This window comes from Nicotiana sylvestris, chromosome 6 (genome assembly GCF_000393655.2).
Source record: "Nicotiana sylvestris chromosome 6, ASM39365v2, whole genome shotgun sequence".
Taxonomy (NCBI): Eukaryota; Viridiplantae; Streptophyta; class Magnoliopsida; order Solanales; family Solanaceae; genus Nicotiana; species Nicotiana sylvestris.
Window position 1 is genome coordinate 148,330,824 of NC_091062.1, and position 26,196 is coordinate 148,357,019.

A 26,196-nucleotide genomic window follows, 5' to 3' on the forward strand; every position below is an offset into this window, starting at 1 on the left:
ATTGTTTCTTATGTACTTTTGACTTTGATGGTATTTATCGTGCACTTCATCGGCCATCACAGTTTTCTTGGCGGTGAAGCATGTTATGGTTTAATATTCCAAGCCATAGGTCTATGTAATTTGAGAAAGAATTATTCATAAAAGGAATTCCCAAGTAGCAATAGCTAAATCAAAGCATGCCCATTGAATATGCGCTTGTATTAGTGCCACCAACCATCTTGACATATGTTCGAGCAAGATTAGCCTTCGATAAGGCAGAGACGAAACCTGAATTTAAACTTTATGAGTGCACATTTTTAGCTTGAAACCTATTATATTTTAAAATTAGCGGTTCAGACTCATTACTCGATTATATAAGGTTGCATCCGCCTTTGAAGCAAGGAGTATAATGGGCCTGACGAATCTACAAATGAACAATTAAAGCAAAAAGAGTGACAGTTTTTGAGTTTTGATACACAAAAAATAAAATGTATTTGGACCTCCTAAAGAAGCAGTAGTGTATCAGCAACTTGCACAAAACCCCTATCAAAGCAGTAAAAAGAATAATTAGTAGAAAGACAAGTTTGATGGTTTTATAAAATATTTAATACACAAACCTAATAGTACTTAATTGACCAACCACTTGAATTGGCACCTAAACTCTTTCTCCATAATTCATATTGAGGCATGGTATTAACTGACAATATCTTCGTATTTATGAATAACATGCACAAAAAAATACAGAATAATGTTTACTACTTGTGAACCAGATTGAGGTACTTTGGCTATTTAAGAAAAAGGTACAAAATTCACCTTCATAATTGTTGCGTTGGACTCAACCAAGAAAAATGGTACTTCAGCAAGGATGGCCAAAAGTGTTGATGAAAGTAACTAAAAGACCCTGATATGTGAACTATAGCGATAACAACTAAAGTATAAAATATAGTTCAATCACAGTGAATACAGAACAACAACAACAACAACAATATCCCAGTATAATCCCACAAGTGGGGTCTGGGGAGGGTAATATGTACGCAAACCTTACCCCTACCCCGAGGGGCAGAGAGGCTGTTTTCAGGAGACCCTCGGCTCAAGAGAGAAACAAGAGCCAATATATTAGTACTATAAATAGGATCATAGTAAATAACATAAAATACATAACATAAAATAACAAAATAACAACAATATATAGAAAATACGAAAAGGATGTAAGGTATACTAATATCCAACAGATATAGCACTGCATCAGTAGCTGATCAGTAACATCCTAAGTCTAACTTCTAAATGGCTAGTCTCCCTCTAGTGTGCTGTAGTAATATTCACAAACTTCCCCCTAAGCTACAACCTTAATGCTCGACCTCCACAATTCCATGTCAAGGGCCATGTCCTCAGAAATCCTAAGTCGTGACATGTCCTGCCTGATCACCTCCCCCAATACTTCTTAGGTCTCCCTCTACCTCTCCTCGTGCCCACCACAGCCAGTCGCTCACACCTCCTCACTGGTGCATCAGTGCTCATCCTCTAAATGTGCCCGAACCATCTGAGTCTTTCTTCTCGCATCTTGTCCTCCATGGGGGCCACACCCACCTTCTCTAGAATATCTTCATTCCTAATCTTTTCCATCCTTGTATTCCCGCATATCCACCTCAGCATCCTCATCTCTGCTACTTTCATCTTCTGGATGTGTGAATTTTTAACTGGCCAACACTCGGTCTCATACAACATAGCAGGCCTAACCACTGCTCTATAAAACTTACCTTTTAGTAACGGTGACACTTTCTTGTCACAGAAGACTCCCGTTGCTAACCTCCACTTCATCCACCCCACCCCTATACGATGTGTGACATTCTCATCGATCTCCCCGGTCCCCTGAATAACTGACCCAAGGTACTTGAAACTACCCCTCTTAGGGATGACTTGAGAGTCGAGCCTCACTTCCACTCCTGCTTCTGTTGACTCGGCCCCAAATTTGCACTCGAGGTATTCCATCTTCGTCCTGCTCAGCCTGAAACTTTTAGACTCAAGGGCATATCTCCAAACCTCTAGCCTCTCGTTGACGCCGCGTCATGTCTCATCAATGAGGACTATGTCATCAGCAATTAGCATGCACCATGACACCTCCCCTTGAATATGATGTGTTATGGCATCCATCACCAGGGCAAATAGGAAAGGGCTGAACGCAGACCCTTGGTGCAACCCCGTAACAACCGGAAAATGGTCGGAGTTGCCTCCTACTGTCCTAACCCGAGTCTTAGCTCCATCATACATGTCTTTAATCACCCTAATGTAGTCAACCAGGACCCCTTTAACCTCTAGGCATCTCCATAGGACCTCCCTAGGAACCCTGTCGTACGCTTTCTCTAGATCGATAAACACCATGTGGAGATCCTTCTTCTTATCCATGTATTGTTCCATCATCCTCCTAATAAGGTGGATAGCTTCTGTGGTAGATCGCCCCGACATGAATCCGAACTGGTTATCTGAAATAGACACCGTCCTTCGCACTCTCATTTCTACCACTCTCCCAGATTTTCATGGTATGACTCAATAATTTGATACCCCTATAATTGTTACAACTCTGAACATCGCCTTTGTTCTTATACATCGGAACCATTGTACTCCACCTCCACTCTTCAGGCATCTTATTGGTCTTGAATATAACATTAAACAACCCAGTAAGCCATTCCAAGCATGCTCTACCCACACACCTCCAAAGTTCAACCGGAATTTCGTCTGGCCCGGTAGCTCTGCCCCCCCTCATCTTATGCATTGCTTCCTTGACCTCATCGACCTCAATGTCCCTACAATAACTTAATTCATGGGGGCTGTTGGCATTCCTCAATTCACCTAGCATAATATCCTGATCCCCTTCCTCAATACAGAACAACCACAAGATAATTCACATAAAGAAAGATGGATATTACCGAAGAAAAGAGATAAATTTACAAAAGATCTGGACCTAATTTTTGTATATATTATAGTTCCAGAAATTTCTTTCCAATGGAATAAGCGGATTATGATTTTGATATGCCTGCAGAGAGATATAATTATTTAGTCACCGCACACAAAACTGTGAAAAGCATAATAACAGAAATTTCTAATTGAGTTAAAAAGAATATGTTTATAAATATACAAATAATTTGGACTTGATTATTTTATATCATTCGTTTTGAAAGTAAATTCCGTATTTCGAGGTCTTAAAAATCTCTTTTTTTTCTTACCTCGTTTTACGTGCACAATCCGGGTGCATTTTCGGAAAGTTTTTATGTGAAAACTAAGTAAAATAAGGAAATTGGCTTTTAAAATTGAATAAAATTGACTTTGGTCAACATTCTTGGTAAACGGACCCGAACCCGTGATCCGACGGTCTCGTAGGGTCCATAGTAAATTTGGGACTTGGGCATATGCCCGAAATCGAATTCCGAGGTCCCAAGCCCGAGAAATGAATTTTTGAAAGAAATTGTTTAACTAAAATTATAAGAGCTTTTGGAAATGAAAAAAGATTTGAAATTGATGGTATCGGGCCCGTATTTTAGTTTCGAAATGCGGTACGGGTCTTATATAATAATTAAGTTGAATCTGTGAAGTTTGGTAAGAATCGGAGTTCGTTTAGTATAAATCGAACCCTTATTTGAGAAATTGGAAATTTGATGTTCTTGAGTGATTTCATGAATTTGAGGTTTAATTCATAGTTATTGATGTTATTTTGATGATTTGATCGTACAAGCAAGTCCGTACGGTATTTTTGGACTTGCGTGCATGTTTAGTTTGGAGCCATGAGGGCTCGGGTGAGTTTTGGGTAGGCCATGGAGTGAAATTGGACTTAGGAAAACTACTAGTGTGTTGCAGGTCTGTTGAAAGCCTGGCTCGCAATTGCGAGATCATATTTGTGACTAACCATCGCATTTGCGATGGGGGGGGGGGCGAGAAACCTTCGCATTTGCGAAGCTCCAGTCGCAAAAGCGACTCCAACAGTGTTCGCATTTGCGAGGTTAACAAGGTAGGCCTTCCTTCGCAATTGCGAAGCCTTGGCCGCATTTGTGAACATATCATCGCAAATGCGATGCCTGCGCCTGTGCAAATTATAACTTAACCGAAAATTCTTCATTTTTCAAACTCCCTCAAATCCTAAGCTCTCTTGGGCAATTTTCTAAAGAAACGTTATTCTCCAAATCAATTGTAAGTCATTTCTAACTCACTTTCTTCAATCTATAACATCTTTTCACATGATTTCAACTCAAAATTAAGGGTTTTCATGGGGGAAATTGGGCGTTTTGGGTAGAACTTAGGATTTTCAAATTTTGGGGATTTGTACCTCGATTGGAGGTTCGATTTCAAAACAAATTATATATTTGAGTTCTTGGGTGAATGGGCAATCGGGTTTTGGTTCGAACCTCGAGTTTTGACCACGTGGGTTCGAGGTCGATTTTTGACTTTTTGGGGAAATCTTTAGAAAACCTATTTTCATGCATTATAATTGATTCATTTAGCATTTATTGATATCGTTAAGTAAATAGTGGCTAGATACAAGTGAATTGGTGGTGGAAATAAGAGGTAAAACGGTAGCTGAGGCTTGAATTGCGTTCGTGGCATTAAGGTAAGTGTTTGGTCTAACCTTAAATTGAGGGATTGGGAGTTGTGTCTTATTTTCTATGTGTTAAATGTTGAGTACGACGTATAGGCATGGTGACAAGTATCTATACGTCGGTGTCACGCATGCCCGTGAATCTTATACTATGATTAATGTGACTCCATTTTGTATTGTTCATGCTTTATATGATGATTTCTATTGTTAAACAACGCTTGTGGAAGTATTATTGGTAATTGAACATTGTAGAGCGTTGGCTCAAGTTGGGAATTGAGTTGTAAAGTAATTGTGGAAAGGAGAAGAGGTTTATGATATTGTCTCCCTTTCTAGGATGTTATTGCTTTTGATATTATCTCCCCTGTCGGGATGTTATTACTCATGATATTATTTCCCTTGCCAGGATACTGTTGTTAGGCTATTGTTCCCTTGCCGGGATTTTATTGTGATGTTATTGATTCCCTTGCCCAAATTGCTTTGTGATTGTTGCTTGGGTGAGGAAGAGTGTAAAGTACGAAGGGCTTCGTGATGCCGTGCATGATTTTGAGAGTGTAAAGCACGAAGGGTGATGCTGTGCATGATTTTGAGAGTGTTAATGCACGAAGGGTGATGTCGTGCCGATATTGTGAGGTAAAAGCACGAAGAGTGATGCCATGCCGCACGATGTAAAATGTTGTGCCATGATATGAGTGATAATGCACGAAGGATAATTCTGTGCCATGATTATGTGATGTAAAAGCACGAAGGGTGATGCCGTGCCGATTATATTGATTCTTATGGTGAGGACGAGAGTAAAAACACGAAGGGTGATGTCGTGCACTTGTCTTTGATTTCCTTATTCTTGCTTACAATTGAATTTTCGTGTTCCTTTCACTTCTTTACTGAGATTTGTTTGTACATGATATTTCCCGCAACATGTTTCCCCTTCCCATCTTTAACTGCTAGTTTCTGTCATTATTACCTGCTATGTATGATATAACTGCACAGATTTATTTGGTAGTCTTGTCCTAGCCTCGTTACTACTTTGCCGAGGTTAGGCTAGGCATTTACCAACACATGGGGTTGATTATGCTGATATTACACTCTACACTGTGTGCAGATCCCGGTGTTGCAGCTTTTGGACCACAATTAGGTTACTGCCTTCAATCCATCAGGCGACCTGAGGTAGTCCTACAGGCATCTGCAGGCCTTGGCGTCTCCTTCTATCTTTCCATACTGTTTCTTTTATGTATTTCAGAAACAACTTTGTATTTATCTTTCAAACCCCTATTTATAGTATTCCTAGACAGTCTGTGAGATTATGACACCAGTTCTAAATAGCTTTTGTTTATGAATTTGTATTGGTATTATTTTAAATTGTTACATTTCATTCTTTCGCTTTATTATTTCCGTTGTTTATAAAATGTTAACTCACAATTATTGAGGGATTAAAAATGAAAAGGGTTAAATAATTGTAATGATTGGCTTGCCTAACTTACACTAGTAGGCGCCATCACGACTCCCGAGGGTGGGAAATCCGGGTCGTGACAAGTTGGTATTAGAGCTCTAGGTTGCTTAGGTATCATAATCACGGACAAGCTTAGTAGAGTTTGAGGGATCGGTACAAAGATGTCTGTATTTATTCCCAGAGGTTACAGAGTTATGAAAAACTTCACATCTATTCTTTCATGTCGTGCGACTTGATTTCTCAATGCTAATTGAACTTCCATTCTATTCTTTCGTAGATGGTGAGAACATGTACCACTTCATTAGCTGACTAACAACTCGAGCCCTCAGTAGCAGCTCCTGCAAGGGGCAGAGGTCGAGGCCGTGCTAGGGCCCGAGGCAGAGGTAGGGCTCAACCCAGAGCTCGAGTAGCAGCACCCTCATCCTAGAGCTCGAGTAGCAGCACCAGCGGCAGAGCCTCAGGTTGAGTTTGATGATGAGGTTCCAGCCCAGACAGTTCCAGCAGGACCAGCTCGGGTCCCAGAGGGGTTCATCGCCACCCCGGTACTTCAGGATGCTTTGGTCCGTTTAGTGGGCCTTATGGAGAGTGTCGCCCAGGCAGGCTTGCTTTTTGTAGCACCAACCATCTCTCAGGCTAGATGAGGAGCCCATGCTCCTTCTACTCGCACTCCGGAGCAGATGGCTCCCCAGTTTCAGACTCCAGCAGCTCATCCAGTTGGGGTAGTTCAGCTTGGTGTTGTGGCACAGACCAGTAAGGGGCCAGCTATGTCTGCTGATGTCTTGTGGAGATTGGACAGGTTCACCAAGCTCTTCACTACTACCTTTGGTGGTACATCTTCTGAAGATCCCCAGGATTATTTGCATAGCTGTCATGAGGTTCTTCGGAACATGGGGATAGTGGAGACCAATGGGGTCAACTTTGCTGCTTTTCGTTTGTCTGGATCCGCCAAGACTTGGTGGAGAGATTATTGTTTGGCTAGACTAACTGGGTCACCAGCTTTGACTTGGGATTAGTTCTCTTAGTTATTTTTGGAGAAGTTTCTTCCTATCACTCAGAGGGAGAACTATCGGAGGCAGTTTGAGCGTCTCTAGCAGGGTTCTATGACTGTCACTCAGTATGAGACTAGATTTATTAACTTGGCCCGTCATGCTCTTCTTATACTTCCCACTGAGAGAGAGAGAGAGAGTAAGGAGGTTTATTGAGGGACTCGTTCAACCTATTCAATTGCAGATGGCTAAGAAGACGGAGAGTGAGATTTCTTTTCAGGATGCGGCCAATGTGGCCAGGAGAGTTGAGATAGTTCTATCGCAGGGGGTGGTCTGGGGTCTGACAAGAGGCCTCGTCATTCGGGAAAGTTCAGTGGTGCCTCATCTGGAGGCAAGGATTCTTTTGGTAGGGACCATCCTTCCAGTCCGTTTCATTCAGCACTTTAGGCTTCTCATGGTGCTCCGGGTGGCCGTGGTTCTCATATGCAGTATTCAGATCAGTTGCCCTGCAGTGCATCTCCAGCTCAAATCAGTGCACCTACGCTCTAGAGTTTTCAGATTGGTTATTCAGGCCGTCAAGGTCAGTAGTCTCAGCATCCGAGGGCTTGTTATACTTGTGGCGATACGAGACATATTGCTAGATTTTGCCTTTAAGCACCGAGCAGCTCTTAGCATCAGGGTTCCCGTGCCATAGTTCAGGCACCGAGTGTTCCATCGCCCTTTTAGCCAGCTAGAGGTGGAGGTAGAGGTGCTAGAGGTGGAGGTAGAGGTACTAGAGGTAGAGGTTAGGCCGCTAGAGGTCGAGGCCAGCCAGCAGAAGGCCGTCCCAGAGATGTAGTTTAGAGTGGTAGGGCCCAACCCCGATGTTATGCTCTTCCAGCTAGGCCTGAGTCTGAGGCTTCCGACGCAGTTATCATAGGTACTGTTTTGGTTTGTAGTAGAGATGCTTCAGTTCTATTTGTTCCAGGGTCTACATACTCCTATGTGTCATCTTATTTTGCACCGTATCTGGTCATGCCTAGTGATTCTTTGAGTGATCCTGTATATGTGTCTACACAGGTGGGTGATTATATTATGGTAGATCATGTCCATCGTTCATGTATAGTTGTGATTGGGGGTTTTGAGACTCGAGTAGATTTGTTACTTTTGGATATGGTTGATTTTGATGTCATATTGGGGATGGACTGGTTATCACCTTACTACGCTATCTTGGACTGTCATGCCAAGACTGTGACCTTAGCCTTACCGAGTTTACCTCGTTTAGAGTGGAGAGGGACTCTTGGTCATTCTACCTGTAGGGTTATTTCATATATGAAGGCTCGGCGTACGTCGAGAAGGGGTGTTTGGCCTATTTGGCATATGTTTGTGATTCTAGTGTTGAGGTTCCTTCTATGGATTCTGTGCCTGTTGTTCGTGAGTTTTCTGAGGTATTTACTTCAGACCTGCTGGGTACGCCACCCGATAGGGATATTGACTTCTGCAATGATTTGGCTCCGGGCACTCAACTCATTTTTATTCCGCCGTATCGTATGGCCCTTCCAGAGTTGAAAGAATTGAAAGAGTAGTTGCAAAACTTGCTTGATAAAGGCTTTATTAGACCTAGTGTCTCACCTTGGGGTACGCCGGTGTTGTTTGTCAAGAAGAAGGATGGATCGATGAGGATGTGTATAGATTATCGACAGTTAAACAAAGTCACAATCAAGAATAAGTATCCATTGCCGAGAATTGATAATTTGTTTGATCAGCTTCAGGGTGCCAAGGTATTTCGAAGATTTATTTGAGATTTGGCTACCATCAGTTGATGATTAGGGCATCTGATGTCCCTAAGACAGCTTTCCTCAATCGGTATGGGCATTATGAGTTCTTGGTAATGTTATTTGGGTTGACAAATGCCCCAGAGCTTTTATGAATTTGATGAACCGAGTGTTCAAGCCTTACTTGGATTCGTTCGTGATAGTCTTCATTGATGATATTTTGATCTATTCCCACAGCCGGGAGGAGCATGAGCAATATCTAAGAGTTTTTCTTCCGACTTTGAGAGATAGACAGTTGTATGCTAAATTTTCAAAGTGTGAGTTCTGGTTGAGTTTAGTTCCATTCTTGGGTCACGTAGTTTTAACAAAGGGTATTCAGGTGTATCTGAAGAAGATAAAGGCAATCAAGAATTGTCCTAGACCCGCATCAGCTATAGAGATCCGGAGTTTCTTTGGTTTGGCAGGCTATTAACGTCGGTTTGTGGAAGGGTTTTCATCTGTTGTAGCCCCGATGACCAGGTTGACCCAGAAGGGGCCCCAGTTCAGGTGGTCGAGTGAGTGTGAGGTGAGCTTTCAGAAGCTCAAGATAGCTTTGACTACGGCGCCGGTGTTTGTTTTGCCCACAGGTTCAGAGCCATATATAGTTTATTGTGACACATCTCGTATTGGACTTGGTGCGGTGTTGATGCAAAATGGCAAGGTCATTGCTTATGCTTTCCGACAGTTGAAGATTCATGAGAAGAATTATCCAGTTCATGACTTGGAGTTAGCAGCCATTGTTCACGCATTGAAGATTTGGAGGGATTATCTATATGGCGTGTCATGTGAAGTGTTCACGGATCACAAGAGTCTACAGTATTTGTTCAAGCAGAAGGAGCTAAATTTGAGGCAGAGAATGTGATTGGAGCTATTGAAAGACTATGATATCACTATCTTGTATATCCAGGGAAGGCCAATATGGTGGTCGATGCTTTGAGTAGAAAGTCAGCCAGTATGGGCAGTTTTGTGTATATTCTGGTCGGTAAGAGACCACTTGCTTTGGATGTTCAGGCTTTGGCCAATCAGTTCATAAGGTTGGATGTTTCTGAGCCCAGCCGTGTGTTAGCTAGCATAGTCGCTCGTTCTTCATTATTTGAGAGTATCCGAGATCAATAGTATGATGATCCTCATTTGTGTGTCCTTAGAGATACAGTGTAGCATAGAGGTGCCAAGCAGGTTACATTGGGAGATGATGAGATTTTGAGGATGCATGGTCATATTTGTGTGCCTAATGTGGATGGACTTTGAGAGTTGATTCTAGAGGAGTACCATAGTTCCCGGTATTCCATTCATTCGGGCGCCGCCAAGATGTATCAGGACTTGCGGCAACATTATTGGTGGAGGAGGATGAAGAAGGATATTGTTGCATATGTGGCTCGGTGTTTGAATTGTCAGCAGGTGAAGTACGAGCATCAGAGACCCGGTGGTTTGTTCCAAAAGATTGAGATTCCTGAATGGAAGTGGGAGTGTATCACTATGTACTTTGTTGTTGGACTCCCACGGATTCGAAGTAAGTTTGATGCAATATGGGTTATTGTTGATAGGCTGACCAAGTCAGCACATTTCATTCCTGTGGTAGTTTCCTATTCTTCTGAGAGGTTAGCCGAGATCTATATCCAGGAGATTGTTCGTCTTCATGGTATGCCCGTGTCTATTATTTCAGATCTAGGTACATAGTTTACTTCACATTTCTGGAGGGCAGTTCAGCGTGAGTTGGTCACACTGATCGAGTTGAGCACAATATTTCATCCTCAGACAGACGGGCAGTCCGAGCGTACTATTCAGATTTTGGAAGATATGCTCCGAGCTTGTGTCATTGACTTTGGAGGCTCGTGGGATCAGTTTTTGCCTTTAGCGGAGTTTGCCTACAACAACAACTACCAATCGAGCATCCAAATGTCTCCTTATGAGGCTTTATATAGTAGGCAGTGTCGGTCGCCGGTTGGATGGTTTGAGCCGGGATACAATCGGTTGTTGGGTACAGTTCTAGAACAGGATGCCTTTGACAAGGTTAAGATCATTCAGGATAGGCTTCATACAGCTCAGTCAAGGCAAAAGAGTTCTGCCGACCGTAAGGTTCGTGATGTGGCATTCATGGTCGGTGAGCGGGTATTGCTTCGGGTGTCGCCTATGAAGGGCGTAATGAGATTTGGGAAGAGGGGCAAGCTTAGACCTAGATTCATTAGCCCGTTTGAGATTCTTGATCGAGTGGGAGAGGTGGCTTACAAACTTGCATTGCCGCCGAGTTTATCAACCATGCATCCAGTGTTTCATGTGTCCATGGTTTGAAAGTATCACAGAAATCCATCCCATGTGTTAGACTTCAACATTGTCTAGTTGGACAAGGACTTGTCCTATGAGTAGGAACCGATAGCTAATCTAGACCGGCAGGTTCGTCAGTTTATATCGAAGAGTTTCCCTTCTGTTCGTGTTCAGTGGAGAGGTCAGCCTGTTGAGGCAACAACCTGGGATTCCGAGTCCAATATGCATATCCGATATCCCTATCTTTTCTCCGACTCAAGTACTTCTTTTCTATGTCCGTTCGAGGACGAACGATTGTTTTAGAGGTAGAGAATGTGATGACCTCTTTTTGTCTCACCTCGTTTTACGTGCATAGTTCGAACGCATTTCCGAAAAGCTTTTATGTGAAAACTGAGTAAAATAAGGAAATTGGTTTTTAACATTGAATAAAATTGACTTTGGTCAACATTCTTGGTAAATGGACCCGGACTCGTGATCCGACGGTCTCGTAGGGTCAGTAGTAAAATTTAGGACTTGGGCATATGCCCGGAATCGAATTTCGAGGTCCCAAGCCCGAGAAATGAATTTTTGAAAGAAATTGTTTAATGGAAATTATAAGAGTTTTTGGAAATAAAAAGAGGTTTGAAATTGATAGTATCGGGCCCGTATTTTGGTTCCGAAACCCGGGATAAATCTTATATAATAATTAAGTTGAATCTGTGAAGTTTGGTAAGAATCGGAGTTTGTTTAGTATAAATCGGACCCTTATTTGAGAAATCGGAAATTTCGATGTTCTTGAGTGATTTCATGAATTTGAGGTTTCATTCATAGTTATTGATGTTATTTTGATGATTTGATCGTACGAGCAAGTCCGTATGATGTTTTTAGACTTGCGTGCATGTTTGGTTTGGAGCCCCGAGGGCTCGGGTGGGTTTTGGGTAGGCCACTAAGTGAAATTGGACTTAGGAAAACTGCTGGTGTGTTGCAGGTCTGCAGGCTTCGCAATTGCGATGCCTAGCTCGCAATTGCGAGCTCGCATTTGTAATGACTGGGCAGGGGGGTGACCTTTGCATTTGCAAAGATCCAGTCGCAAAAGTGACTCCAACAGTGTTCAAATTTGCGAACGGTTATTCGCATTTGCGAGGTTAACAGGGCAGGCCTTCATTCTCAATTGCAAGCCTTGGCTGCAATTGCGAGTTCGCATTTATGAACATATCATCGCAAATGCGATATCTGCGCCTGTGCAAATTATAACTTAGCCGAAAATTCTTCATTTTTCAAACTTCCTCAAACCCTAAGCTCTCTTGGGCGATTTTCTAAAGAAAAGTTCTTCTCCAAATCAATTGTAAGTCGTTTCTAACTCACTTTCTTCAATCTATAACATCTTTTCATATGATTTCAACTCAAAATCAAGGGTTTTCATAGGGGAAATTGGGTGTTTTGGGTAGAACTTAGGATTTTTAAATTTTGGGGATTTGGAGCTCGATTTGAGGTCCGGTTTCAAAACAAATTATACATTTGAGTTCGTGGGTGAATGGGCAATCGGGTTTTGGTTCGAACCGCGGGTTTTTACCATGTGGACCCGGGGTCGATTTTTGACTTTTTGGAGAAATCTTTAGAAAACCTATTTTCATGCATTAGAATTGATTCATTTAGCATTTATTGATATTGTTAAGTAAATTGTAGCTAGATACAAGCAAATTGGTGGCGGAAACAAGAGGTAAAGCGGTAGTTGAGGCTTGAATTGTGTTCGTGGCATTGAGGTAAGTGTTTGGTCTAACCTTAGCTTGAGGTATTATGAGTTGTATCTTCTTTGCTATGTGCTAAATGTTGACTACGGCGTATAGACATGGTGACGAGCATCTATACGTCGGTATCAAGCATGCCCGTGAGTCTTATACTATGATTAATGTGACTCCGTTTCGTATTGTTCATGCTTTATATGATGATTTCTATTGTTAAACAGGGCTTGTGGAAGTATTATTGGTAATTGAACATTGTAGAGAGTTGGATCAAGTTGAGAATTGAGTTGTGAAGTAATTGTGGAAAAGAGAAGAGATTTTTAATATTATCTCCCTTGCCAGGATGTTATTGCTTTTGTTATTATCTCCCTTGCCGGGATGTTATTACTCATGATATTGTTTCCCTTGTCGAGATATTCTTGTTAGTCTATTGTTCCCTTGCCTGTATTTTATTGTGATGTTATTAATTCCCTTGCCCAAATTGCTTTGTGATTGTTGCTTGGGTGAGGAAGAGTGTAAAGTACGAAGGGTGATACCGTGCGTGATTTTGAGAGTGTAAAGCACGAAGGGTGATGCCGTGCATGCTTTTGAGAGTGTTAATGCACGAAGGGTGATGCCATGCCGATATTGTGAGGTAAAAGCACGAAGAGTGATGACGTGCCGCACGATGTAAAATGTCGTGCCATGATATGAGTGATAATGTACGAAGGATAATTCTGTGCCATGATTATGTAAGGTAAAAGAACGAAGGGTGATGCCGTGCTGATTATATTGATTCTTATGGTGAGGACGAGAGTAAAAGCACGAAGGGTGATGCCGTGCACTTGTCTTTGATTTCCTTATTCTTACTTATAGTTGAATTTTCGTGTTCCTTTCACTTCTTTACTGAGATTTGTTTGTACATGATATTCCCCACAACATGTTTCCCCTTCCCATCTTTAACTGCTAGTTTCTGTCTTTGTTACTTGCTGTATATGATATAACTATACAAATATATTTGGTAGTCTTGTCCTAGCCTCGTCACTACTTCGCCGAGGTTAGGCTAGGCACTTACCAGCACATGGGGTCGGTTGTGCTGATACTACACTCTACACTGTGTGCAGATCTCGGTGCTGCAGCTTTTGGACCACAGTGAGGTTGCTGCCTTCAGTCCATCAGGTGACCCGAGGTAGTCCTGCAGGCGTCTGCAGGCCTTGGCGTCTCCTTCTATCTTTCCATACTGTTTCTTTTATGTATTTCAGAAACAGCTTTGTATTTTTCTTTCAAACCCCTATTTGTAGTATTCCTAGCCAGTCTGTGAGTTTGTGATACTAGTTCTGGATAGCTTTTGTTTATGAATTTGTATCGGTATTATTTTAAATTGTTACATTTTGTTCTTTTGCTTTATTATTTTCGCTGTTTACAAAATGTTAACCTACAATTGTTAAGGGATTAAAAATGAAAAGGATTAAATAATTGTAATGATTAGCTTGCCTAACTTTCACTAGTAGGTGCCATCACGACTTCCGAGGGTGGAAAATCCGGGTCGTGACAATTGTAGTTCTAGAAGTCCTCTTTCTAACGACATAAACGTATTGTCTATTCGACGTGTATGAAAATAGATGTGATCTTTTTAGTCATAACGCTCAAAGATGTGAAAAGTAGAATAGCAGAAATTCATTATTGAATTCAAAAGCATATTTTTATTATGACAAAAAATCTGGACCTCAATTTTTTATATATTGTAGTCCCATAAGTCCTCTTTCTAATGGCGCAAGCGGATCATGGTTTCGATGTCCCTGTAGAGAGATATAGCTTTGTTAGTATGGTCGTACAAAGCTGGAAAAAGCATAATGACAGAAATTTAGAACTGAGTTCAAAAGGTTAACTGTTTAAATATATAAATAATCTAGACTTGATCTTTTTATATATATTGTAGTTCTAGAAGTCTTATTTTCAATGGCACAAGTGGATCGTGATTTCGATGTGTTTGTAGAGAGATTTGATTTTTTTAGTCAGGACGCGTAAAGCTATAAAATGTATAATTTCAGAATACCATAACTAAATTCGAAGGCATATATGTATAAATCTACAAGAGAATCTGGACCTTTTTTGTATGTATTGTGATTCCAAAAGTTTTCTTTTCAACGACACCAACAAATCGTGGTATCGATGTGTCTGTAGAAATATATTATTATTTTACTCAAGACATGTTGTTTCCATTAAAGTTTATGATTCATGAGTTTATAGATTGAATTACTTTAGAAAAGAAGGACCATGGACAAGGAAATGCAAAGAACAGAGAATAGGTGTGTACCTATTCTATGTGAACCTTTGAAAATAGAAACACCAAAGCTAAATTAAGAAATCTAAACATAATAAAAACTCTTTAAATATATGACCATATAGTTGAATAGTTCTCCTAAAGTTCAGTGTGGTGCTTGCATACCAAAGTTTCTTGGTCAGTGTGGCTTCTTCAAGTATTACAACTGACTTAGAAGTACCTGAAGTAATTCAAAAATGACTGTTACCGCAGATATTTGATCACTTGTGGTGTTGCGCCTGGTATTGCTACTCTTTTCTGAGCTTCGGTTGCTTTTATTTGACTGTTGCCTCATATTCTCAAGCCAATCAGTGGTTCACGTAAAAATTTAAAATGACAATTGCCAATCACTGGTTCAGATTAACTTTAAATTGCTATGTAAAAGTTCAAACCTATTTCAACCTTTGATAGACCATGAGAGTAAATAATTTTTTCCTCGACAGTGAATGCTATATTTATGACACGAGAAAAATGGTTGAACCAAATTTGACAAACAGTATACCTTAAATATGAGAATGATATTGGTATTCACTTCATTCCAAATAAGAAGTCGATTAGTAAGCATTCGAGGGCCATGAGGCAGTTTACTTTGAATTTGGATAGAGAAAAATTATGCATAAAAGATTTGCCACTAAGAAATCTTGCTTATTGATTCAACTATAAATTACCAGTTTTCCTTTGTCAGGTATATCATAAGTCGATGACTAAAAAAATCTGAATGTAAAGTGCATATTAGTTGTTCCATGACAAAAATATTAATTGTTCTCAGAATCAACAAAGCTATCGACATGCTTTCCCAATTGTCACACCTCCTTTTTACATACCCGCGAGGGTACAAGGGAGTTTTTTTCCAATTAAAGGACAATCGAAACGAGATTCGTTTATTTATTTCAGAGTCGCCACTTGGGAGATTTAGGGTGTCCCAAGTCACCAATTTTAATCCCGAATCGAGGAAAAGAATGACTCCATATTACAGTCTACGCACCAGAAATCCGGATAAGGAATTCTGTTAACCCGGGAGAAGGTGTTAGGCATTCCCGAGTTCTGTGGTTCTAGCACGGTCGCTCAACTGTTATATTCGGCTTGATTATCTGATTTTATACAAATATGAACTTATGTGCAAAATTTTATCTTTTTACCGCTTTCTTACTTATTGTTATTATTTTACGAGAATTGCAACGTCGTGGAAACATATCTCGAACCACGTTACATCAATGCACCCGTAGTTGTTTGGCATATCTCGACTCGGTTGAGATTTGGATTTGGGTCACATAAATGTGCACCCGAGTTAAGGAAAATAAATTATTAAAGGCGCGCCTAAAGCAACTAGCGTCTTGTTATTTTGGGGAAGGCCGTAAAATTCGCTAAACGGCCTGTCCTCGAATTCTAAGTATTTTAATATATACATTTAGAGGGCCCCGCAGCTTGTGCATTTTTTGTTTGTCGAGGCTCGTCTCATTCATTATTAAAAAGAATTTGCAATGTCATGGAAATACATCTCAGACCACGTCACAATCAATGTACCCGTGATTAGAGACACATTTCGATTTCGTTGAGATTTGGATTTGGGTCACATAAATGTGCACCCGAGTTTAAGGAGATAACATTATTAAATACGCGCCTAAAGCGACTAGCGCAGGGTTATTTTGAGAAAAGGCCGTGAAGTTCGCTAAGCGGCCGATCCCGAGTTCTAAGTAATTAACACATACATTTGTGAGGGCCCCGCAATCTATATATTTTACTAGGCGAGGCTCATCTCATTTATTTTAAATGGACAAATCCTAAAGCGACTACATCTTTTCTATTAAAATTAGTCTCTAAAATAAATAAAGAAAATCCTAATTAATTACGAGCTTTTTTTATTTAAGAAAGCATGGCATACTAATTGCTATATTAATACAAATATTGATGAACAAGAATTTTACTAAAAAAATTCGAAATTATAAATAAAATAAAAATTTGACAACTAATATTCAAAAGAATCAAATATAGTTAGATTGAAGCTCGCATTGTTATATATAAAAAAAAACTATTGGAATTAATTATTCACAACCATTTGAAACTGGATTTAACCATAATTACTAAAGCTTAATAGAAAGTTTATTAGACTTAAACGTTCTTCTAATTTTGTTTGAACTCAAATCATGCCTTAATACCTAATTCACGAAATTTAGTTCAAATTCATGCCTTAGCTAAATTTAAGTACTTGTTCACAATTAACCTACTGTTGATAATCTTAGAACCTTCATAGCTAGTGAATTAACCCGTTTTGCCAAGCCGATTCATTAAAGACTAACTTATGTTATTTTCTCTTATTCCAATTATTATTCAATAATACATAAAATAGCCTAAATACAATCAATAAAAGGAACAGAGAAAAAGCGAAATTAAAACTTCAAAATTCGATTCTTCATATGTATTCATGCTTCCACATTTTTAGCTTGCAATAACTAGTATTACATTCGTGTACCTGGTATTGGAAAACAAGAGAAGATGAAGCTGAGAAGCAGCAACAGTAGTAACAATGTAGCACAACAACGACAGTCCAGCAACACAGGAATAGACCAGTAACAGTAGGAATAGTAGAAAACCCAGGAGACTATAAACGACTCCAAGTATAGAGAAGAAGTAAAAGGCAGGAAGGTTCTGACTATTTCAGATCTTAAGCGAGGCAATGAAACAGTAACTATTCTTTTTCAACTTCAAAACTCTCCAAAATGAATTCTGCCCCTGTATATTCAGTGTATCCAGAATGTATATCGGGTGTATACTTCTCACTCCGCCCCCTCTTTTTTTCTTCTCTCTATCTAGTTTTTCCTCTCTTTTTTCCACCCTCTTCTTCCTAAATTTTCTCTTCTATTTATAGCAAAATTTTCGAAATTTTCAGATTTGTTTTTTTATTATTTTATTATTTTTTTAATTAAAAGAAATCCCACTTACAAATTGCTTTTATTTTTTTAGAAAAAGAAATCCCACCTTTATTTACTTTTATTTTTAAAATTCCAACTTTAATTACTTTATCTTATTTAAAATCCCACTTTTTATTTTTTTAAAAGAGAATCTCACTTTATTTAACTTTTCTTTAAAAAACAAACCACTATCTTTTCTTTTTCTTTTAAAAATGCTACTTTCAATTACTTTAAATTTTTTAAATTTTCAGATACCTTTATATTTATTTTTTAATTCCAACCTTATTTTACTTTTAAATTTTTTAAAACTTTTTACTTTTTTTAAATTTTCTACATTCTTTTACTTTTTTTTTATTTTTTATTTTTTTAAAATCATTTCCGAAATTACTATATATATATATTTTTTAAAATAAAAATAATAAATAAAATAAAATATTTTCGGATTTTTTTATATATAAAAAAACAAAAAAATAAAACTATTAATAGTGATAATTCACTTTTTATTTTTTATTTTTTTGGTTTTGTTTTGTGTTGGACAAAAATGAAGAAGGGGTGTTGGGTTAATGGAGCGGACCGGATCGACCCGGTTTGAAACGGACCGGGTCATGGGGAAAGTTGGGCAATTATTTGGGCCTGTGGTTTGAAATTGAAGAAGTGGCCCAATCCGATTTTTCTTTGTATTTTTGTTCTCTTTTCTTCTTTTATTTTTCTAAAACTAAATTATAAAAGTACTTAAATTATTATTAAGAACTAAATTAAGTTATAAAAGCGCAAATTAACTTCCAATAACAATTAACGCACAATTAAGTAATAATTAAGCATAAAATTGTTCATTTGGACATTAAATGCTAAAAATGCAAAAGATGCCTATTTTTGTATTTTTTATTAATTTAACAAATAAACATGCATAGACAAACATACAAATAGTTACACAAAATATCACAAAAATTGCACACCAAGAAAAATTATTTTATTTTTGAATTTTTTGGGAGTAATTCTCATATAGGGCAAAAATCACGTGCTTACAGCTGCCCCTCTTTGCCCGAAGACACGAATGGTTTTCGTGCAAAGATAAAGCGAGCGATTTTTGCCCATCCGAGTACTCCGTGTGAAGCATTTTTTTTTATTTTTTTATTTTGAAAAAGATTTGACCGAACCTTTGCTTCAAAGGTTTCCTACATATCCTGGGCTAAACAGGAATCAGGTCAATGTAGTTCGGGAAGTTTTGGTAGCTGGGACTACCGTGGGACTGCAATGTTACTGTTGTTGCATGCTATTACCACTGCTTACCGATCTCTTTGTTACACCGTGCTTAAAAGAAAACAAGAAGCTAGGCTAGACTGCAACTTGTTCTTGTTGCCTTCCTTTCTTGTCGGCTTGTGTTTCCTCCGGTGCTTTTCTTCCGTGAATTTGGGGATGACACTGGCCCTTTGCTTTTCTGAATACCAGTTTTCATCATTTTGTTCGGTCCGCTGGGGACATGACTTCCTTCATTAAGCTTTTTGGCGGTTCCTCTGGGGATACAGCTCTCTTCATCAGATCTGTTATGCTGGGCATAATTTAATGTTCACAGGCCGCTTCTTTCAAGACGCGTCTTTTCTTCCTTTTGATTCATGCGCTTGAACTTGTGTTGGGACCTCTTGTTGCAACTTTCTGCTTTCCGGTGCTGGGGATTTTTATTGTTTCCTACTGGGGATTCCTGTTGTAACCTTCTACCTTCCGGTGGGTTACTGATTTCAAGATTTGCAGTATAAGACTCAAAAGTATTCCTCTTGTTATACAGGTGGGTGCCTGAATGCAAAAATATGAAATGTATGCCCGCATTATACTGGTGGGCGACCTAGAACTGAAAGTATTCCCGCATTTTACTGGTGGGCGACCTAGAGCTGAAAAGTATTCCCGCATTTTATTGGTGGGCGATCTAGAGCTGAAAAGTATTCCCGCATTTTACTAGTGGGTGACCTAGAACTGAAAAGTATTCCCGCATTTTACTGGTGGGCGACCTAGAGCTGAAAAGTATTCCCGCATTTTACTGGTGGGCGACCTAGAACTGAAAAATATTCCCGCATTTTACTGGTGGGCGACCTAGAACTGAAAGTATTCCCGCATTTTACTGGTGGGCGACCTAGAACTGAAAGTATTCCCGCATTTTACTGGTGGGCGACCTAGAGCTGAAAAGTATTCCCGCATTTTACTGGTGGGCGACCTAGAACTGAAAGTATTCCCGCATTTTACTGGTGGGCGACCTAGAACTGAAAGTATTCCCGCATTTTACTGGTGGGCGACCTAGAGCTGAAAAGTATTCCCGCATTTTACTGGTGGGCGACCTAGAGCTGAAAAGTATTCCCGCATTTTACTGGTGGGCGACCTAGAGCTGAAAAGTATTCCCGCATTTTACTGGTGGGCGACCTAGAGCTGAAAAGTATTCCCGCATTTTACTGGTGGGCGACCTAGAGCTGAAAAGTATTCCCGCATTTTACTGGTGGGCGACCTAGAACTGAAAGTATTAAAATTGTTTCCTCGTTCTTCCGAGAAATTTTTTGACAATCGGCAGAAAATTTTCTGCCCCGGTTTTGGTGATTTCCCTGGCATCGCGTCCTGCTGCCATCATCAATCCTTCGCTTTCCTGCAGCAGACAAAAGGATTTAGTTAGTTTTAATCATGGTGGGAGGAGGTGCCTTTCCGGTGGATGATTTTTCCTCTCTTTCCCTTTTCTTGCTCTGTGCCCCCATAACTGGTTGGTGGACAAAGTTGCTTGCTGGGGGTTTCCGGCCTGCTGGGGATTGGTTTTCAATTTATCCCCTTTTCTGCTTTCTCTTTACAGTACATGCCGTGGGAGTCTGCTTTTACTCCCGGAAACACTCCCTTTAGGAGTTTACTTCCTCCAAAACTGCAGGGCACAACATTGCATTGCCCGGGGCTAGCCTTTAGGACTGTTGGGGTTACCCTGCATCAGATGAATCCCTCTTCGGTCTCTGGTAGTAAGCTTTAAAAAATCCTTTTCAAGACAAATTTTTAGAAAGAGAAATAAAAAGATAGAAAAGGAGAAAATCTTTCTGAACCAATACTTGGCGGGAAAAGAAATTCAGAAGAACTTATCTGGATGACATGACTGGTCCCCGTGATCATGACGTGCACCATAGATTCCCGACCCAGTCTATTTGTATTAATCAACTTGCCCGATGGTCTTACTTGTTGGGGATAAATGAGTGTCCATTTCTTTGCGAATGTGGACCCTTTTGTTGATCTGTCTTGTCGCCTCATAGTGCCCTTCGAGGAGTTTTCACTAATGAGACTCTCTCTTTTCTCTCAACTCCCGACGCCTTATGGTGCCTGCGAAGGTTTTCACCGATAAGACTCTCTCATTTTATATCTCTCATCTTATGTCGCCTTTCGGTGCCTATGAAGGTTTTCACCGATAAGACTCTCTCATTTTATTTCTTCATCGAGGAATCGGGGTGTTGTCGATGTGACTCTCTCTTCTGGAGATCCCTTTGGACTATCAATTCATTTCCAATTTCATGATCCTCTTCTTTGCTGGGGATCGGCGTATTATTCTCGGCTTTATTTGCATGACTTGGCACCTCTTGGATATTGATCGGGAGGTCTTTTGGACGTCGATGTTGGTTTTGGTGTGGGGCTAAAGCAAGGCTATCAAAATGAAATAATTTGATGGGTGATCTGCTACAACTTTTGGAATCTAACCTTTGTTGGAATTTTTAAAACATAACCTCTGCCCCAGTTTTCTTGCTTGGGGGATTTTATTTTTACTCTAGGTTGAGCTACGTGCGTTATGCACACTGTGCCTATTATGCATACTTATGGACATTATGCACACTATGACCGAGCCGTGAGGCGCCTACGTATCCTCTTCGAGGAATCAGGTCAAACGTAGTTCCCACGGTTTTGTATTTCTTATGATTTTTATCTTCTTTTTCTTTTCTTTCTCCTTCTTTTTTTTCATTTTCCTTTAATGATTTTTTCTCTTTTTTTTCTTTTTCTTTCATATCTTTTCCATTAGTGATTCCAAAAGAGGGGTATGAAAGAATAACTTAAGGCTCAAAAGGGGGAAACAAGGGTTAAAAGTGTTTGGATAGAAGAAAGAACTGCCTCTGTCATTTCATTATCCAATAAGCACCAAGTACAAACAAACGAACCGATAATTGCCATAATTAAAGAAATTACGCATAATATCTCTTGACTGCATCAGAATTGATAGCCATGTCGACACATCTCCCCTCGATATCTGTCAAACACACAGCACCGTTGGACAACACTCTGGTCACAATATAAGGCCCTTGCCAATTTGGGGCGAACTTGCCTTTTGCCTCGACCTGATGCGGGAGGATCTTCTTTAACACCTGCTGCCCTACTTCAAACTTCCTGGGGCGTACCTTCTTATTGTATGTTCTCGCCATTCTCTTCTGATACAGCTGACCATGGCACACTGCTGCCAATCTTTTCTCATCTATCAAGCTCAACTGTTCCAATCGAGCTCTGACCCATTCATCATCATCAATCTCGGCTTCAGCGACAATCCGGAGGGACGGAATTTCGACCTCCGCCGGTATTACGGCCTCAGTTCCGTACACCAACAAATAAGGAGTTGCACCTATGGAGGTCCGGACGGTAGTGCGATAACCCAACAGAGCAAAGGGTAATCTCTCGTGCCATTGTCTAGATCCTTCCACCATCTTTCGCAGTATCTTCTTGATGTTTTTATTGGCTGCTTCGACCGCTCCATTCGCCTTGGGACGATATGGGGTGGAATTGCGGTGTGTAATCTTGAATTGTTGGCATACCTCACTCATCAGGCTGCTGTTAAGATTCACACCGTTATCCGTAATGATTACTTTTGGGATCCCAAATCTGCAGATGATATGGGAGTGCACAAAATCCACCACCGCCTTTTTAGTTACCGACTTGAAGGTTTTAGCCTCAACCCATTTGGTGAAGTAGTCAATGGTTACTAAAATGAACCTATGACCGTTGGACGCTGCTGGCTCGATAGGTCCAATGACATCCATGCCCCATGCCACAAACGGCCAGGGTGCTGACATCGTATGTAACTCTGTTGGCGGAGAATGAATCAGATCTCCATGTATCTGACACTGATGGCATTTCCTTACGAAAGTGATACAGTCGTGTTCCATGGTGAGCCAATGATACCCTGCCCTGAGGATCTTCCTTGCCAATACATATCCGCTCATATGTGGCCCGCAAACTCCAGCATGTACCTCTGCCATAACCGTCGTGGCTTGACCGGCATCTATACATCTCAACAATCCCAAATCCGGGGTTCTTTTGTACAAAACTCCTCCGCTGAGGAAGAAACCATTCGACAAACGCCGAAGGGCTCTTTTTTGGTCTCCAGTGGCCTGTTCCGGATATATCCACATTCTGAGGTATTCCTTGATATCATGAAACCAGGGCTCGCCATCTGCCTCCTTTTCTACGGCGTTGCAATAAGCGTGCTGATCACGGACCTGGATGTGCAAAGGATCAACATACATTTTGTCAGGGTGGTGCAACATTGATGCTAAGGTGGCCAATGCATCCGCTACCTCGTTATGAATTCTCGGGATATGTTTGAATTTCACCGATCGAAATCGCTTGCTCAAATCGTGCAAGCATTGTCGATAGGGTATGAGTTTCAGATCCCGTGTTTCCCATTCACCCTGAATCTGATGTACCAAGAGGTCCGAGTCTCCCAAGACCAAAACGTCTTGGACATCCATGTCCGCAGCCAATCGCAGACCCAAAATGCAAGCTTCATACTCAGCCATATTGTTGGTGCAATAGAAGCGTAGTTAAGCCGTAACAGGGTAATGGCGTCCTGTTTCAAAAATGAGTACTGCTCCTATTCCAACCCCTTTCGCGTTTGCAGCTCCATCGAAGAAAAGCTTCCAACCTGGTTCCTCGGGTAACTCCAGCTCATTTGTATGCATTACCTCTTCGTCGGGAAAATATGTTCTTAAAGGCTCGTATTTTTCATCAACTGGATTCTCTGCCAAATGGTCGGCCAGCGCCTGGGCTTTCATGGCTGTCCTGGTCACATAGACAATATCAAACTCTGTGAGCAGAATTTGCCATTTGGCCAACCTTCCTGTGGGCATAGGTTTCTGAAAGATATACTTCAATGGGTCCAAACGGGATATGAGATAAGTAGTATATGACGACAGGTAGTGTTTCAACTTCTGAGCTACCCAAGTTAGGGCGCAACATGTTTTCTCGAGTTGAGTGTACTTGACTTCATATACTGTGAATTTCTTGCTAAGATAGTAGATGGCCTGCTCCTTCCTTCCTGTGTCATCATGTTGCCCTAGTACACAACCAAATGAATTTTCCAGGACCGTCAGATAAAGAATCAAGGGCTTCCCTGGCTTAGGCGGGACCAATACGGGTGGATTAGACAGAATACCCTTTGATTTGGTCGAAAGCCTCTTGACACTCTGCCGTCCAACTTACCGCAGCATCCTTTCTCAGCAGCCGAAATATGGGCTCACAAGTTGCTGTGAGTTGAGCGATGAACCTGCTGATGTAATTGAGTCTACCCAGCAAACTCATTACCTCTGTTTTGTTCTTTGGCGGTGGCAAATCTCGGATGGATTCGATTTTGGATGGGTCTAACTCAATCCCCCGTCGACTGACGATGAATCCTAACAGCTTTCCTGACGGAACCCCGAATGCGCATTTGGCCGGGTTAAGCTTGATATCATACCTTCGGAGTCTTTGGAAGAATCTCCTTAGGTCTGCTATATGGTCTTCCTGACGCCAAGACTTTATGATCACATCATCTACGTACACCTCAATTTCTTTGTGTATCATGTCGTGAAACACAACAGTCATTGCTCGCATGTACGTTGCCCCGGCATTCTTCAGTCCGAACGGCATTACCCGATAGCAGTAAGTTCCCCATGGCGTGATAAATGCTGTCTTTTCCGCATCTTCCTCGTCCATTAGGATCTGATGATAACCCGTATAGCAATCCACAAAGGATCCGATCTCGCGCCCAGCGCAATTATCGATCAGGATATGAATGTTGGGCAACGGAAAATTGTCCTTGGGACTTGCTTTGTTGAGGTTGCGGTAGTCGACGCACACCCTGATTTTTCCATCCTTCTTTGGAACTGGTACCACATTGGCCAACCACTCGGGATATCGAGTGACCCGAATGACCTTCGCCTGCAACTGCTTAATCACCTCTTCTTTGATCTTTACACTCATTTCTGTTTTAAATTTCCTTAGCTTTTGCTTGACCGGAGGGTATGCCGGGTCAGTGGGCAATTTGTGAACCACTAAATTGGTGCTTAATCCCGGTATATCGTCGTATGACCATGCAAAAACATCTTTGAATTCCACGAGGGTTTTGATCAATTCTTCCCTGACATTCGGCTCAATATGGATGCTGATTTTGGTTTCTCGGACATTATCAGCGTCTCCTAGATTCACAGCCTCAGTGTCATTTAGGTTAGGTTTGGGTTTTTCTTCAAATTGGCACAGTTCTCGGTTTATCTCTTCGAAGGCTTTATCTTCGTCATATTCAGATTCATCGTCACAAACGACCTCTTGCATCATTGAGTCGGATTCAGATTGATTTATTAGACTAGGTCGAAGATCCGCTGTGCATGCCATGTCATTAGAACCAGTAAAAAGAGAACTGTTCAGAAAGAAAAAGAACAAAACAAAATTAAAATGGGACAAAAGAAGAGAACTTTATTAAACTTGCGGGATAAAAGGGTTCACACTTTTACAAAACAAAAGTAAAATTTGGATTACACCCTGGAATAATCCGAACAAAACAAAACAAACAAAACATAAATCAAAGCCTACTACCAAGACTCCCCTCGGACAGGAAGAGGAGTAACTGTCCAATTGTTGGTTTTGGCCTCAGGCCCCACAAACTGTATCTCTGCTCTGCTGGAACCTTCTCCAGCTTCTACCATACTGACATCAGCGAATAGCCGCTCGAAACTCTGATTCAGGTCCCCATCCATACCAATCAATGGTCCTAGAATCTTTGGGACCGGTGGCCTTTTGGCGCTTGCTCTGACAAAAGATCTTGAGAGACGTGGCACGGGTTTGGGAAGATACCAGACTTTCTTCTTCATTTTCCGCGCTTGCTTTACATCTGCTGCGGTTGGTTTGAACCCCAATCCGAAAGTTTCTAGATTTTTAGGCAGGGAGACAGGTTGGACAATCCCCTGAAGCT

At 40.8% G+C, this 26,196-nt stretch overlaps 1 protein-coding gene across 1 annotated transcript; it reads right to left on the reverse strand.

Moving 5' to 3' along the window:
* Window positions 1–2,043: 2,043 nt before the first annotated feature.
* LOC138871447 (secreted RxLR effector protein 78-like) lies at window positions 2,044–2,442 on the reverse strand. Its single transcript, XM_070149327.1, has one exon. It carries the CDS (start codon window positions 2,440–2,442, stop codon window positions 2,044–2,046), a length of 399 nt encoding a protein of 132 aa, XP_070005428.1.
* Between the last annotated feature and the right edge of the window lie 23,754 nt (window positions 2,443–26,196).

Coding starts and splice junctions, on each gene's coding strand:
- LOC138871447 (XM_070149327.1), bottom strand. CDS start 2,442: ATGTCGGGGCGATCTACCACAGAAGCTATCCACCTTATTAGGAGGATG.